The 15542-nt window shown below is 37.7% G+C and overlaps 1 protein-coding gene across 11 annotated transcripts in view; it reads left to right on the top strand.

The window, feature by feature from the left end:
• Positions 1-15542, top strand: part of Kmt2e (lysine methyltransferase 2E) — a 104760-nt gene that overhangs the window by 53173 nt on the left and 36045 nt on the right. For 10 of the 11 annotated variants that reach the window (XR_010065633.1, XR_010065634.1, XM_063285953.1 and 7 more), the window contains 3 exons: positions 8734-8848; positions 10597-10826; positions 13820-13900. Coding sequence is in view for 9 of the 11 variants with exons in the window: in XM_063285953.1 (XP_063142023.1) it covers positions 8734-8848; positions 10597-10826; positions 13820-13900 (426 nt within the window). In the remaining 2 variants the exon portion in view is untranslated. Of the gene's footprint in view, positions 1-2761; positions 2938-8733; positions 8849-10596; positions 10827-13819; positions 13901-15542 lie in introns of all 11 variants that reach the window. The other variant, XM_063285954.1, reaches the window with a different exon arrangement.

The following is a 15542-nucleotide window of genomic DNA, read 5'->3' as shown; positions in this document are numbered from 1 at the left end:
TGTCATCTTTTTTTGTTTTTCTTGTATTTTACTTCTTATATTCTATTCCATTGCTTAAAAGTTGGCTCTTCTTCAGCCTTTGGACTAAATATAATTTTATAACACTTTAAGAATAATTGATTAGTCAGGATAGACTGTTGATCTATTAGAGATATCTACTACAATAAGATTTTGTTTGATGAGCTTGTTTTTAAAAAGTACTTATTTTGTGATCACATTTAAATAAAGTCATTTTTTTCATAAAGTCACTTAAAACCTGGGTATCGTGACACATGCCTGTTAGAACTCAGCACTCAGGAAGTTAGGGGTGAGAGTATTTCTATAAAGTCAAGGCCAACTTAATGTACATAGTTCCAGGCCAGTCAGGGTCCCATAGGGAGACACTAGCTCAAAAAAACAAAATCTAAAGAAACCAAAGTCCTACACCTTTTTGTAAAAATGATTTTATGTGTGTCTGCTTGTGTGCTTATATGACATCGTATGCTTGCATGAACCTTGGGATATCAGAAGTGGGGATAAGATTTTAAACTGGACTTAGAGGCTTCATGAACCTCCGTATGAATACTGTGAAACAAAACTTTGTCCAGTAAGTGCTTTTCACTGCTGAACCATTCTGTTCAGCTCCAGCATAACTTTTTACTGTACATAATACTGATATTAATGAAAGCAATACTTAGATTTTGGTGACTAGAAACAAAATTGAAGCCAGCTACTCGGGGCTTGTTAACAGTCACAGTGGACATAGTGACAGTCTTGGCTTTCTTGCTGTTTCTTGATATAACTCTTGATCCAGATTTTATAAATAGAAAAAGTAATACTGTATTTAAGGAAAAATGTAACTAGGTATAAGTAACAATTTTCAAAAACCTGATTAGCAATAATTTTTTAAACTAAGAAGCCGTGATTCCCACTTAGTTCTTTAACTAGCTGTATGCTTGTAAGTGCAGATAGGATAATTTTATAGAACTCAAGAGGCAGCGTAGACTCAATTATTACAAGTATCCCATGTATTCACAAACCGTGTGAAAAATTTTCTTAGAGACTGTGGTTACAAAGGTGAAATATAAAATGTAACCTATTGTTGAAAATATTCTGTTTTGTTGGGAAGTCACAACATCAGACCAGAACTGTTAAATAGAAACTTAACGTGAGTCACATGTATAACATCACTTTCTTTCTTAACTTTTTTAAAGATGTATTTATTCATTTTATGTAAATGAGTGCTCTATCTGTGTATACACCTGTGTGCCAGAAGAGGGCATCAGATCCCAGGATAGACAGTTGTGAGTCACCCTGTGGTAACTGGGACATCTGGAAGAGCAGAGCCATCTCTCTTAACCACTGAGCCATCTCTCCAGCCTGTTTTTTTGTTTTTTTTCCTTTCTTTGTTTGAGGCAAGGGTTTCTTCATGTAACTTTTGTTGTTCTGAGTACTTGCTATGTAGATAGACAAGGTGAGCGTTGAACTGAGTTCCTAGATCAAAGATATATACCAAATACCTGATAAGAATTCGTTGGCTTCTAAATATTCATATATTTGTTATATTTTTTCTTAATATATCTAAAATATTATTTTGACATGTAATGTAAAACTAGTATTGAGATATTCCTTTTATTATCCTGTTTTTGAGCTCTTATGGATTTTGTTCTTACAACACATCCCAATTCAAAAGAGCCATACTTCCCGTGCTCATTTGCACGTGTGTCTAGTGACTACTGTACTAATAAATAAATCAACTCTTAGACAAGTAAGATAGAGATATCGGAGGAGAAAAGAAGAGAAGAGGCTACTTAGGGAAGCTGTAATGGTCTATTCTAATCCTTTGTGCATGAAAGTTAAGATGGGAGATTAAAACCTTTTGTTACAGATTGAAGAAACCAAAGGCAGAGCAAACAAGTGGTGGCCGAAGCTCCTGGTGATGCACGTGTTTTTAGGCTTTTCGTGTCACAGCACTGTTAGTAATGGTAAAGCAGTGACTTATGTAATGTCGGTGTTGTGCTTTGAGATATGATGTGTGTATATAGGGCTTCTAAAGGGGCTTCTGTTCTAGCAGTGGTATATTTAGTGTAATAAATTACTGAATAGGGCTGGAGAGATGGCTCAGAGGCCCTGAGGTCAATTCCCAGCAACCACATGGTGGCTCACAACAGTCTGTAATGGGATCCGATGCCCTCTTCTCATGGGTCTGAAAATAGCTACAGTGTACTCATATACATAAATAAATCTTAAAAAAATTATGGAGTAGTTTTTTTGTCTTATAACAAGACAGAGAGTTGAACAAAATAGAGAAGTTTTCGGAGTTTTATTACAATTTCATTTTATTTGCTTGTTTTTGGTTTTGGGGGCAGGGTTCCCTCTGTGTAGCTCTGGCTTTCTGTGGACCAAGTTAGCTTCAAATTCAGAGATCCATCTGACTCTTCATCCCAAGGGCTGGGATTAAGGCCCAGGCCACCACTGCCCAGCATTTTATTTATTTTTAAAATATTTTTCTTCTAATTCTATGTAGGTGTTTGTGCTTGCATGTGGGTATTTGCACAGGATGGAACTTGCCTGTGGATAGCAAAAACATCTGAAGCTTTGGAGCAGGAGTTAGACATGAGTTAGACATGATTTTGAATCACCTGACATGGGTGCTGGGAACTGAACTTGAGGCATCTAGAGAAACAGCAAGTGCTAGTAACTGCTAAGCCATCTCTCTAGCCCACTGTATTTTATAATAGGATGTCTTGTGTTCTTTCTATACTTATCTCTGTTACTCCAGCCATCTCAACCATGTATTCATTACATGAGCAAATAGATCAAAATAAAAGCGCAGAAAGGAAGTGCTCCTGGAGCTAGGATGTAGGAAGAGGTGCAAGTGGGAAGAAGAGTCCCATTGTTTCCCTCCTGGTGTTTACAAAAAGAAGAGCTACTGTTCCTCCAGAGACTGGAAACTTGGTGATTAATATTGTGTCTTCTAATTACTATTATTAATTTTTTTCTGTGCTGCTTGTTAGAACTCATAATAAGCTGTTACTTTTTTTTTCCCTAATGAAATGAAAGTTTGAAAAGATGACTTAGAAATGAAATACTGGGCTGGAGAGATGGCTTAGCAGTTACAAAGCACACTCTGTTCTTATAGAGAACTCGAGATTGGTCACCAGTAGCCACACCAGTGGTTCCCAACTGCTTGTAACACCAGTTCCAGGGGATCTGATACTTCTGGCCTGTAGAAAATCCTGTCACAAGACAGATAGACAGACAGACAGACACACACACACACACACACACACACACACACACACACACACAATTAAAAATAATAAAAATAAATTTTATTTGAAAAGATTATACTGGAGGAGGATTCCTTATCCTGTGTCCAGTAATTCTGTCAAAACTGAATAATATGAGTAAGAACACTAAATCAGGCTGGCTGGGTTCTTCCTTCCTTTTCAGTCACCTAACACACAGTGGGCAGCTCTTACAGCCAGTAGTTACTTTATAAGTTGTCTCATTTGCAAAATAAAGAAGTTTGAAATTTGGGGAGGTAAAACTTTCTCCAAATTTGAGACTCAAATTTCTTTTTGTTTTTTGTTTTTTGTTTTGTTTGCTTGCTTTACTGTAGTCTGTGACATTTCAGTATCACTACAGCCACCTGCTGACAGAATGTATTAATTTGTTGGTGCCTGGATGCTCTGAGTTTAATATGTATAATTTAAGGTGCTTGTGCCTACACTCAAATGTTGACAGTAAATTTTATCCACTTTCCATCAGTACTTAACTGTTTTCTGATTCTTTACATTTTTTTCTTACACTTTCAAGTGTACACATGTGTGGATACACACATGCCACAGCATTGGTATAGAGGTCAGATGATAACTTACAGGGACTAGTTCTCTTCTCTTATCCAACTTGAGCACAGAGTGTAGAAAAAAGTGCTTGCCGATCTTCTGGAGGACCAGAGTTTGGTTTCCAGCACCCACATCAGTTGGCTTAAAACTGATGGTAAACCTATTACTATTTAATAACTTAAGAGTACTTAAATTATTAATTATTACTTAAATCACTATATCATAGGTAGAATTAACACACTAGTAAATTTTATAGGAATGGTGGGAACAGTGTAGTTTAATGGGAAGAAATCTGGAACAATTTAAAAGATCTAGGCTGTTGTAATTTTTGTTATTAAATGTGTTGTGGCTGGAAGACAGCTTAGTAATTAAGAGCACCGGCTGCTCTTTCAGAGGACCTAACTTAGATACCTTCACTGATTTTACAGCTCACAACTTTAAATAACTCTAGTTCCAGGGGTCTCTTCTGGCCTCAGGTACCAGGCATGCTCGACACACAAACAGATGTAGTTAAATTACCCACACACGTTTAGGACATCCTTTTACAGATGTGAAAATTGAGACCCAAAGCTGTTATGTGGTATGATAACTAGTGCCTTAGTAGAAGGGTTACAACTTGAGAGTTTGTAACATTTAGAACAGATTACTTAATTTGTAAAGAGCTGATATGGGACTCTGGTCTTTAACTATCTCCTGGGTAGCATCTGAACAACACTAGGAACAGAGACAGGTCTAGTGTCACTACCCTCAGTCCATACCACTAGGACTCAGCACCTCATCTTCATGATAGCCTGGTGAAAGCATTGTAGCAGGAGTCCATTATCACCAGTTTTAGATCAAGACAGGGCTACTTTCAGTCTCTAAGCCATCTGAGAGAAAGGAAGCCACACCCTGAAACTCTTCTAAGGCCAGATGCAAACTGGCCTCACCACACACTGTTATATGTAACTTTGCTTACCAAAGTTTGACTTAGCAAAGTTTGTGCACCTTTTCCAGACCCCACTCCCATCTCAAGAGTCAGAGAGAGGTAAGCCTGTATGACTTAACTGTGTTAACCCTTGATTTTGTGTCATTTTTTTTAGAGATTTTATATATATATTTATTAACTTGAGTATTTCTTATATACATTTCAAGTGTTATTCCCTTTCCTGGTTTCCGGGCAAACATCCTGATTTTGTGTCATTTTATTTATCTTTCATTTCTACAGTTCCTTGGTCACGTGTGCAAATGTAGATCTATACAAATTCTTGGAACCTTGCATATTTTCCATACAATTGGGCTTTTTCTTTTAACAGTGCCACTGTCACATTAAATCTACTGCCTAATCTTCTCATTTGGGGGAAGGAGGTGGGTTGACTCTAGGGCCTCACTTATGCCAACCATGTCATGTGTCACTGACCGGCAACCCCAGCCCTAGACTGCCTGGTCATGTGGCTAAGTTCTCCACTTTTGCCTTTATTTCCTATTATGATAAAAATAAAGTGTGTTTTTAAAAATCTACCTTTAGGTGTATAGTTTCAAGTGTCATTAAGTGCATTCAGAATATTGAGGAGCAGTCACCAATTTCTAAATGTTTTGCCTCTCCCTAAACAAAAACTTCATTAAATAATAATTTTTCTTCCCTTTATTTATTCCCAGCACCTTATAAATTCTATTTGGTGTCTGTCTCTGCCTATTCTAGGTCCTTCTTATAATCATAAAATGTTTATTTTTTTGTGCCTGGCTTATTTTACTCATGTGAGTTTTAAAACCATGGGTGCAGGGTTGTGTACTCATGAGTGCACTGCCCTGCTGAAGACAGAGGAGGGCATCAGGTCCCTCTCGAGCTAGAGTTAAAGGTGCTTTGAAGCCACCCGATGTGGGTGTTGGGAACCAAACTCTATTCTCTTGGAAGCAAGCACTCCCTCCCCCTTCAAGTTGGATAAATTAAATACTTTAAAAAACATTTTTTAATTTTTTTCTATTATAAAATAATTAGATCATTTGCCTTTTCCATTTTCACTTTCTACAGCCTCCCACATACCCCATCTCTTACTCTCTTGAATTCATGGCCTCTTTCTGTTAATAGATATTTGTGTAAACACACACACACACGCATGCACGCTTATTTTTAAGTATATAAATAGAACCCACTCAGTGTATATATAATGATATTTGTATATATATTTTTTCAGGGCTGACCTTTTGGCATTGAAAAATCAGTTGCTCTCAGCATTCCTTGGTTGCCTATAGTTGTTTGTTGAAGCCCTTTGGTCTTTCCTCTATCAACTCTGGCATGTTGTCTCATTCAGCTCATATTTAAGTATTAATCTTGGTAAGACTTCATGGTTGTAGCACTGACATTACTTGGAAATGCTGTCTTAGAGAACTGTGACCCTCTGGCTCTTACAGTCTTTCTGTGTACTCGCCCTCAGTGTCCCCCAGCCTTGCTTGGGGAAGGTTTGTAGATGTGTCCATTGCACTGGGCTCCATAGCTCTGCATGCGATTGCTTGTGCTTTTCTGTAATGATCTCTGTCTATTGCATAGGAAAGTTTCATTGATAGGGGGTGAGGACTACACTCATCTTTGGTATAAGGACAAATATTTAGAAAGTAGTTAGGGATTATGCTGGCTTAGTAAAGTGGTGGTTATATGTTCCCTTCCAAGATCCATGACCTTACTAGCCCTGTTTTGTTGTTAGTTTGTTTAAATAATTTTTTTTAGTACATTCACTTATTGTTTGCTTGTGTATGTGCCTGGGCTCCAATGCCATCATGCGTCTGTAGAAGTCAGAGGACAATTATTTTAAAAATCACTTGTAAGTACAAATATTCAACACAGAGATCTGCTTAAAACCTTCTGTTTTCTAACATAACCTTTCTTTCTTGTCATTATTGCAGCCATATTTGAATTGTGATATTCTGAAAAATACTTGACTGTTTCATGTACTTGAACTTACCTGCATTTACATGGAAACTTGATTTTATTTCATTAGCTATTCCTCATTGCCAGCTTTGCCCACATCCTGCAGTAACAGTGTAATTTGATTATACACTCAAGAGTGAGTCTTCTACTTAAGCCACACTTCCTTCATAGAGCTTTAATGATGGTATTGTAGGATCATTGCTAAGATTCAACTTTTTTTCCAGTTTAGGCAGGCATGATGGTATATGCCTGTAATCTCAGTATTTAGGAAGCAGAGGCTGGAGGATTAGGAGGTCAGGGCTAGGCTTAGCTCGGTAGTGAATTCTAGCTTGTACTACATGAGATTATTGCCCACCCCCACAGAAGGAGGGGACAAGCATGGTGGGTCATTCCTGTCATCTTAATAGTCAGAGACCTAAGGCTAGAGGCTGGAGAGCTGGCTCAGTGGTTAAGAGCACTGGGTGTCCTTCCAGAGGTCCTGTGTTCAAGCCCAATATACACACGGCAGCTCACAACTGTCAGTAACTCCAGTTCCAGGGACTCTGTCCAAAACCCTCACACCTACATGCAAGCAAAATACCAGTGCACATAAAATGAAAATTATTAAAAAAGAAACCTGAAGCAAATAAGCAGTTATTATAAGAGTAAGATATATATTTAAGTAAATATAATATATTCTTAGTTTTTTAAATGTATAGATGTGTTTATAACATTAATATTAGAAAGGACTACATGAAGTAATTGTTGACATGGTAATGGAGAAAGACAATATTTTGTGTTTATAAGTACTTTTGTATTTAAATTTCTTACATAAACATGTTCTAATTTTGAAACTATGAAACAAATTTAACAGATACTAGTTTTCAGAGTGTCCTGAATGTATTGGAGATTGTAACTGACTGCATGACTCAGCAGTCTCATTCTGGACACTGGGTCTTATGACATCATCCATTGGCACTAACTTGAGCCTGTGTGAAGGTAGGCTAAGAAAGTATTAAATGTAAAAGTTGGTTTTATCCTACTGGTCTCAGGACCAATTCAGGGAAGGCTATGGGTAGGAAGTAGGATGAAGATTGGGATAAAGGCACAGAAACAGATGTGTCCTGGATTTGAAGAGGAGAGAATTGACTTTGACTGTTCTACCATTATTCTGATCAGTAGCCATTAGACAAAATTAGGCTGGGCTGAGGGATGTCGGTATGAGTGAAGTTGGGGAATGTTATATAGGTAAAATGCTAGGGCAAGGAGCTTTCAAAGCTGCAACATTGGGGGGTTGCTGCTCTCTGTACCATTAGCAGTTGGATCATCACTGTCACTTAACTCTCAATAGGCCAGACTTAAGAGCTACTCATTACAGGCAGCTGCTTGCATTTTTTCAGGTTTAAATCTGGTTCAATGTAGGCTCCCTTTTCTTTAATTTACTGACATTTCCCAGAGTCTGTTCTGCCCCAACACAGGCAACACATATTATCTTGACCATTGAAATGCATACTTAACATTCAAGCCAGAGTCTGCATAGACTCCATCCATCTTTAATTTTGCTTAAAACCATTTCTGCTACTCTGGCCACCCCTTTGCATATTTCTTAATGACACTGGGTAGATGGCATAAAGCTTCGTCTCTAGTAATTTTGAGGGTTTTTTTTTTAACCATTTTTTCACTTGTAGCCCATGCTGATCCTGAACTCTTGATTCACCGTCCTCAGCTTTCCACAGCGCTATGAATACAGCATACACACCATCATCCCCAGCACTGGACACTTTCTAAATGATAGGCAACTGTGACTGAACTTGGCATGAGGATATTTTTGACACAATCTGCATAGGATGAATCTACTCACAAGCTGTGCATGTACTGTAAATAGACATTGTATTTGTTGTAACAATATTTTAGTATAAGCACTTGACCAATTTTAATAGATTAAGTAATTAAATGAATTTAATAGTTTAAAACAGAAAAATGAATGGAATTCTAATTGATGGACCTTCTTTCCCCTAGACCAGAATCCGTAGAAGCTAGCCCTGTGGTAGTTGAGAAATCCAACAGTTATCCCCACCAGTTATATACCAGCAGCTCCCATCATTCACACAGCTACATTGGTTTGCCCTATGCGGTAAGTGTTAACTGTCTGTTCAGAAGGCCTTCTGTAAAGCTGGGAGTTGAAAGTAGACGTGTGTAGTATGTGCTTCATATTTAAAAAGCACAGCTGGTTCATATTTTCTGTGTAATTAAGTGTACAGTTTATACTTTAACCTAACTATGCTGTTAAGGGAATAAAATTCTGTGAAAGTCTTTAGTTATTTTTTTTAAGTTGTTCTATTTTGGTATATTTTTAACCTTAATGAAAAGATTATGGATAAGGTTACATTGTATGTACTATTTACTATTAATTCTAAATTATATAGTAATTAGTAAAGTATGTAGCTATTTTTTTCTAAAGGTTTATTTTATCCTTTTCTGTTTGTTTTTTGTTTTTTTGGGACAGGGTCTCTGTATAGCCCTGGAACTAGCTGTGTAGACCAGGATAACCTCAGACTCAGAGATCGGCCCGCCTTTGCCTCCGCAGAGTTGGGAGAGGCACACACTTGGCTGTTGTTAGCATTTTTAATTACAGTGTGCCTGCACGTGGGTGTGTAGCGCATCTGCTTAAGGAGGCGCTGGGGTCTCTGTAGCTGGAGTTAGTGGTCATGAGCAGCCTGGTGTGGTTCTAAGAACCTAAACTGGTTCTCTGGAAGAGCAGCATATGCTCCTTCCTAACTGTTGAGCTGTCTCTTTGGGTCCGGCTTACTGTTATGTATCACTTTATGTTGAAAAAAATATATATATATTACATATATATATTACATATATAACATATATAAAACATATATGTCTATATAATGTATAATAGCTCATTTAATCTTTAAAACAAACTCTTGAACTTTTCACCCCTGTTTTACAGCTAAGAGGATATAAAAACTTATTCCCTTAATTTCTTTTTTTTTAAAGATTTATTTATTTATTTTTTGTAAGTACACTGCACTTACATTGTATGTAAATACACTGTCACTGTCTTCAGACATACCTGACAAGGGCATCAGATCCCATTACAGATGGTTGTGAGCCACCATGTGGTTGCTGGGGTTTGAACTCAGGACCTCTGGAAGAGCAGTCAGTGCTCTTAACCACTGAGCCATCTCTCCAGCCCTTAATTTATTTCTTATTGAGGGTCCTGTATATTTTGATTCAGAGAGTTGCAGTACTGGTAGATACATTTGTGAGTACTAGAAAAGTACAGTTCTGAGAGATTATTTAGATGAGAATAAAAATTACCAGAAATGAAATCCCATATTTTATATTTTACAGTACTATTTTGTTTGCTATTTAACTACATTTGTCAGGAGGATAGGGTGTGTACTGTGATTCGTGTATAGAGGTCAAGTGGGTTCTCTTCTTCCCTCACATGGGTCCAGATACTGAACTCCGGCTGCTGGGTTCTGTGGCGAGCAAGTTTGCCTGCTGAGCCATCTCTCCAGCCCAGTCTTTGCTGTTCTTTAACTTTTCTATTCCTGGGCTTTTTACCCTTATTTCACATCATAGACTTGCTCTGTTCTTGAAAGTGAAACTGTGAACACAGGAAATGTAGTCTCTGCTGTGGTGGGGGAGAAGAAATGTCATGTGATGTGAAGAAGGTGACTTTCATCTACTAGAAAATGACATTAACTTACCCCGTGATTTAATTATTAGTCTTATGTCATTATTTTAACAGTATTAAGGAAGAAACGGACCAACTATGTTATTAAGTATTCAGATTGTATTTAACTTACCTAGTTTATGTCATTGAAATGTGTGTCTTGTGCTGTTGTCTGTTCTGTTATTTAGGACCATAATTATGGTGCTCGTCCTCCTCCAACACCTCCAGCATCCCCGCCTCCATCAGGTCTCATTAGCAAAAACGAAGTAGGCATATTCACCACTCCTCACTTTGACGAGACTTCCAGTGCTACTACAATCAGCACGTCTGAAGATGGGAGCTACGGCACTGACGTGACCCGGTGCATATGTGGCTTTACACACGATGACGGCTACATGATCTGCTGTGACAAATGCAGGTAATACTTCACACCACTAGTTCATGCTGCTTAAATGCTTTTAACCTTCGGTTATTAATTTGGAAATGCTAGTTAGGTCATTTTTTGAAGGAATGAATTACTTTTTTAGGTAGGATGTCTGCCTCCCTTATTTAAAAAAAGGTATTTTAGAGCTAGAGAGATGTCTCAGCAGTAACAAACTAGTCTTGGAAAGGACACAAATTCAACCCCTAGCACCCACATGGGGCAGCTCAAAACGATGTGTAGGTCCATCTCCAGGACACACACACACACACACACACACACACACACACACACACACACACACGAAATAAATACATTTTTTAAAAAGTAAAAGAAGTGCCTTATAGTTTATTAGAAATCCCTTAATTACATATGAATTAGCCAATAATTAGTCTTGAACTATACTATAGGATCCTAATCAGTGTTTGATCTTATTTTCTCACAAACTTTGGCTTGAACCTTACAGCACTCTGGAGTCTTCTTGAACCAAAATCAGTCTCTCCTCTCCTACCACCAAGAATGCTCAGTCTCCTTTAGAGAACGTGATTAAGACTGAAAGTGGGGGGTTGGGGATTTAGCTCAGTGGTAGAGCGCTTGCCTAGGAAGCGCAAGGCCCTGGGTTCGGTCCCCAGCTCCGAAAAAAAGAAAAAAAAAAGAGAGAAAGAGAGAGAAAGTGGGATTTCTTCCCTTCCTCCCCACTTTCTGTTCTCCCTCTCCTTCTCCCTCTGTCTGTCTGTCTGTCTGTCTGTCTCTGTCTCTCTCTCTCTGTATGAATGCAGATGGAACAATAGGATTTCAGCTTAAAGTTAATAAGTGCATTCCCTGAATAGGATGGGGAGCACCTTGTAGAAGGCAAGAAATTTTATGGCTTCCCAAAATTTCCTGGTCCTGGTCCTTAGAGCATAGCTTCATTATCTGATTTGATGTAGCATGGCTTTATAAATTCATATTCAAATGTGAATTAAACTGCAACTGAGAGCCAACTGTAAATTTTTTTGTTTGTAAATTGTTCCATAAATTGGATTAAATGATTAGCCTCTAAGTGTCATTGATAGAAATGTGTGTGTTTCAAAAAGTTTCATTTATCTCTGTCAATAAGTAGGAAATTAATTTAGAATGTGAAATTTGGTTTTCTTAAAATAGAATATTATAAATAATTTTAATAATAACATGCTGTGGTACTTTTAAAATTTAGAAATACATTCTCATTACCTGTGTTATTTAAGTAATAACTGGTAAAAAAATTTAAAAAAGTAATAACTGGTAAATTTATTGAGGAGGCAAATTTACAAAAGTAAATGACTTTGGAGATGTATTCTCTGCCTTCTATTTGAAAATATCCATTTTTATTGTAATCACATAAAAGATCTCTAAATGTGATACATTTCTATGTAGCTATATTTTTATTGAATGCATAATTAACATTTGGCTTTTTTTTTGATCTAGTTACTCAGATTAACATATAATAAATGGTTATCACTATTTGGTATTCATGCAGATAGCCCTAGGGGTTTTTGTTGCGTTGTTTTTATTTTTCATAGCTACCTACACACTCTTGAAGGCACAGTATTTGGATTTTTTTTTTTCTTTTTTCTTTTTTTCGGAGCTGGGGACTGAACCCAGGGCCTTGCGCTTGGTAGGCAAGCGCTCTACCACTAAGCTAAATCCCCAACCCCGTATTTGGATTATTTTAGGTATTTGGCTTGAAGTGACTCTCGTACTATGACTATTGTCTATTTCTGTCACCTTACCCAACCTCCACTTTTCTACTCAGCCTATTTTGTTCTCTAATCTTTATCTCTCTTCTTTTGTTTACATTGCCTCTTTTTATTTTTTCATGTTCCTATTTCCCATAGTCACTGTTTTGACTTCTGACATCTAGAACACTGCTTTTTAATTTCTAGCTTTGCTTGTATTTCCTGTATGACATAGCCTCATAAATTTGACATAATCTGTTATTTAAACCTTCTAAAAGAATCTCAGTTGAGAAGTAAAAAGTAACAGTACCATTTAGTTTAGTACATTTGTGTTAGAAGTGACATTGCACAGGGCTGGGAGATGACTCGGTGGCTGCCCAGCTGACAAGCTTGAGCTTGTTCTCTAGGACCCACACGGTAGGGGAAGAGGGACCAACTTCAGAAAGGTGTGCTCTGACCTCCACACTTGGGATATGGCTCGTGTGTGCACAGACATTCATAATACACAATGCAACTTTAAAAAAGTGCATGGAATAGGTAGTACTAATTCTTTTTCTTCTTTTTAAGATTTCGGTTTTGAAGTTAAAAAAAATCAAATTCAATTTCAGGTGCCTGAACTTTTGTCAATGACAACATATTAAGAAGTTCACCTCATACTTGTCCATATATTTTATTCACAGTAACTAAATTGAATTCCTTTCCAGTAGAATGCCTGTTTGATTCTTTGGTGTCTTTGGAATTGCTATAATTCTATTCTTTTTTTAAGTGTGAAATGACTTTGTTATTCTTTCTTTCTGTTTCCTTAGCTTTCTGTTAACACTATGCAACCAAAATTGTTAAATGTTAACAGAAGATATGATTTATCTTTGCTCCTTTTCTGATTTCACAGAAGGAACAGTTCTCTTCATGTATGTTGACCCCCTTTGGTCATCTTTCCATAGCTGACAGTTGGTAAATGTACAAGGACACATTTTCTTCTGTTTCCTCAGACTGTTGGCAGGCTGATTATTCTGTAAGGGCTTTAGCATGGGCATCTTCAAATATTAATAATGTCTTAAACTATTACCTTTTACATATTAAATTGCATTTGCTTTAGAAATTTATTTTATGCATTTGGTAGTTGTCCTATTTGTGCACCTCAAAATTTGTCTACCCAAAGACACATGTCAGTGTGTGCTAAGCTCCAAGCAGCCATTTCCTAAATGAGAATTCAGTAAACTATTAAGTCACAGTCAGTGAGTGGTTTCAATGCTTTCTGCTCTTTTTGTTATATTTTGTTTTTTTCTTTTTAAGTGTTTGGCAACATATTGACTGCATGGGGATTGACAGGCAGCATATTCCTGATACATATCTATGTGAACGTTGTCAGCCCAGGTAAGTTGTTATACCTGGTAAGACTTTCAGTTAGTTCACTGAAAATTCACAGAAATTTATTCATGAGTTTCAGATGAATGACATTATGAATTCCAATATTTTTTAAGATGTACTCTTTTTCCACTTACGTTTATTATTTGTTATACTGAAACCTAAATCAAGAACTTTCTTTATTATAGTATATTACTGTTTACCATGTATTTTCAGCTTCATTAGTTATCAGTATGAGAGGGTTTTTTTAAATTTTTTAAACAGTTGGCAGTTTTTGGCAACATCATTAAATTTGGTATGATTGTGCAGGTTTGTAATATAAGCCATTCGAGCAGCTGAGGCAGGTGTATTGAAAAGTTCAAGGTTTGGTAAATAGAGTATTCAAGTCCAGTCTAGATAACTTAGTGAGACCCTTGCTCAAAATAAAAGCAGAAAAAAAAAAAAAAAAAAAAGATGGCCTGGAGGAATGTGGTCAAGTACTTAAGTACTTATATAGCACACATAGCCAAGGCACTGAGTTCCAGCCTGAGTTCCCCAGAAAAGGGGGTGAGGAATGTGAGAGGCACTGAGTTTAATCCCCAGTATTTCTCTTCTAACCCCCAAAACAAACTATTACTGTATATTGCCCCTCAGTTACATGCAGAATTTGGTGGGTCTGTTTGTAGTGTGTAGATTCAACCCATTTCCCCACGTGTGAGTGTGCGTGTGTGTGTGTGTGCGTGTGTGTGTGTGTGTGTGTGTGTGTGTGTGCGTGCGCGCGTGGGCATGTGCGTGTGGTTGTGCTTCTTGTGAGGTTCTGGAGAGGTCAGTAGGACTTACAGGAAGAGAGCCACTCATCCTTGCCACAGTGTATTCAAGTGTAGACTCACACGGAGTGTCTGTTACACAGCAGAGACTATGGTAGGGAGGCAGGCAGCTTCCCACGTGCTGTTTTTGAAGAAGGAGAATCTGAGGTAGGGCAACATGAATGAAGCAAGACACAGAAGTATGTGTGCAGCAAGAGTGGGTGACCAGAGGTCCAAAAAATAGACTTAGCAGGTCCAGAAGTGCACACATGAAGAAGGTAAGGGGAGCAGAAATTGGAGGAGATTCCGTGGTCTCAACTCAAGGGAGGAGAGTGAATATAAAAGATTGTAACAGGGCAGAAAAACCAGATGTTCCTGGGCTCTTGTTCTCCTCTTGGTTTCCTACTCTTGTGTTTTCTGTCGAATGAAATCAGTTAAGATGGTGGAGTGGAGTGTAAAAAACAGACAACTTATTTCATAATTAATTGAGGCACTCTCAAGGATGAGAGTAAGCACCGACCAAATAGGCCATTGCCTGTGTTGTTTTTAAAGTCACTATGAAGCCAGGCAATGAGGGACCATGCACCTGGAAGATGGAGGGAGATGGATCTGGATTGAAGGCCCAGCGTGGCTGCACACATTTGTTTGAGGTCAGCCTAGACTACGTGAGATTCCTGTCTTAAATGACACCGTCATTAACAAGGTTTTATTATAGACATTTAAAACCCAATTAAAATAAGGCTGTGGGAATGGCTCACTTGGTAAATTGTTTGAGCTATGTATTAAAAAGATGTACATTATCACATGACTTTTGACCGAGCCCAGGGGGCGTGCAGAAGCAGGAGCATCATCCCTGGGTGATGATG

This window comes from Rattus norvegicus, chromosome 4, assembly GCF_036323735.1.
Source record: "Rattus norvegicus strain BN/NHsdMcwi chromosome 4, GRCr8, whole genome shotgun sequence".
In the NCBI taxonomy this organism is placed as follows: domain Eukaryota; kingdom Metazoa; phylum Chordata; class Mammalia; order Rodentia; family Muridae; genus Rattus; species Rattus norvegicus.
The sequence above is the reverse complement of the archived record's forward strand: the minus strand, read 5'-3'. Positions and strand labels throughout refer to the sequence as shown.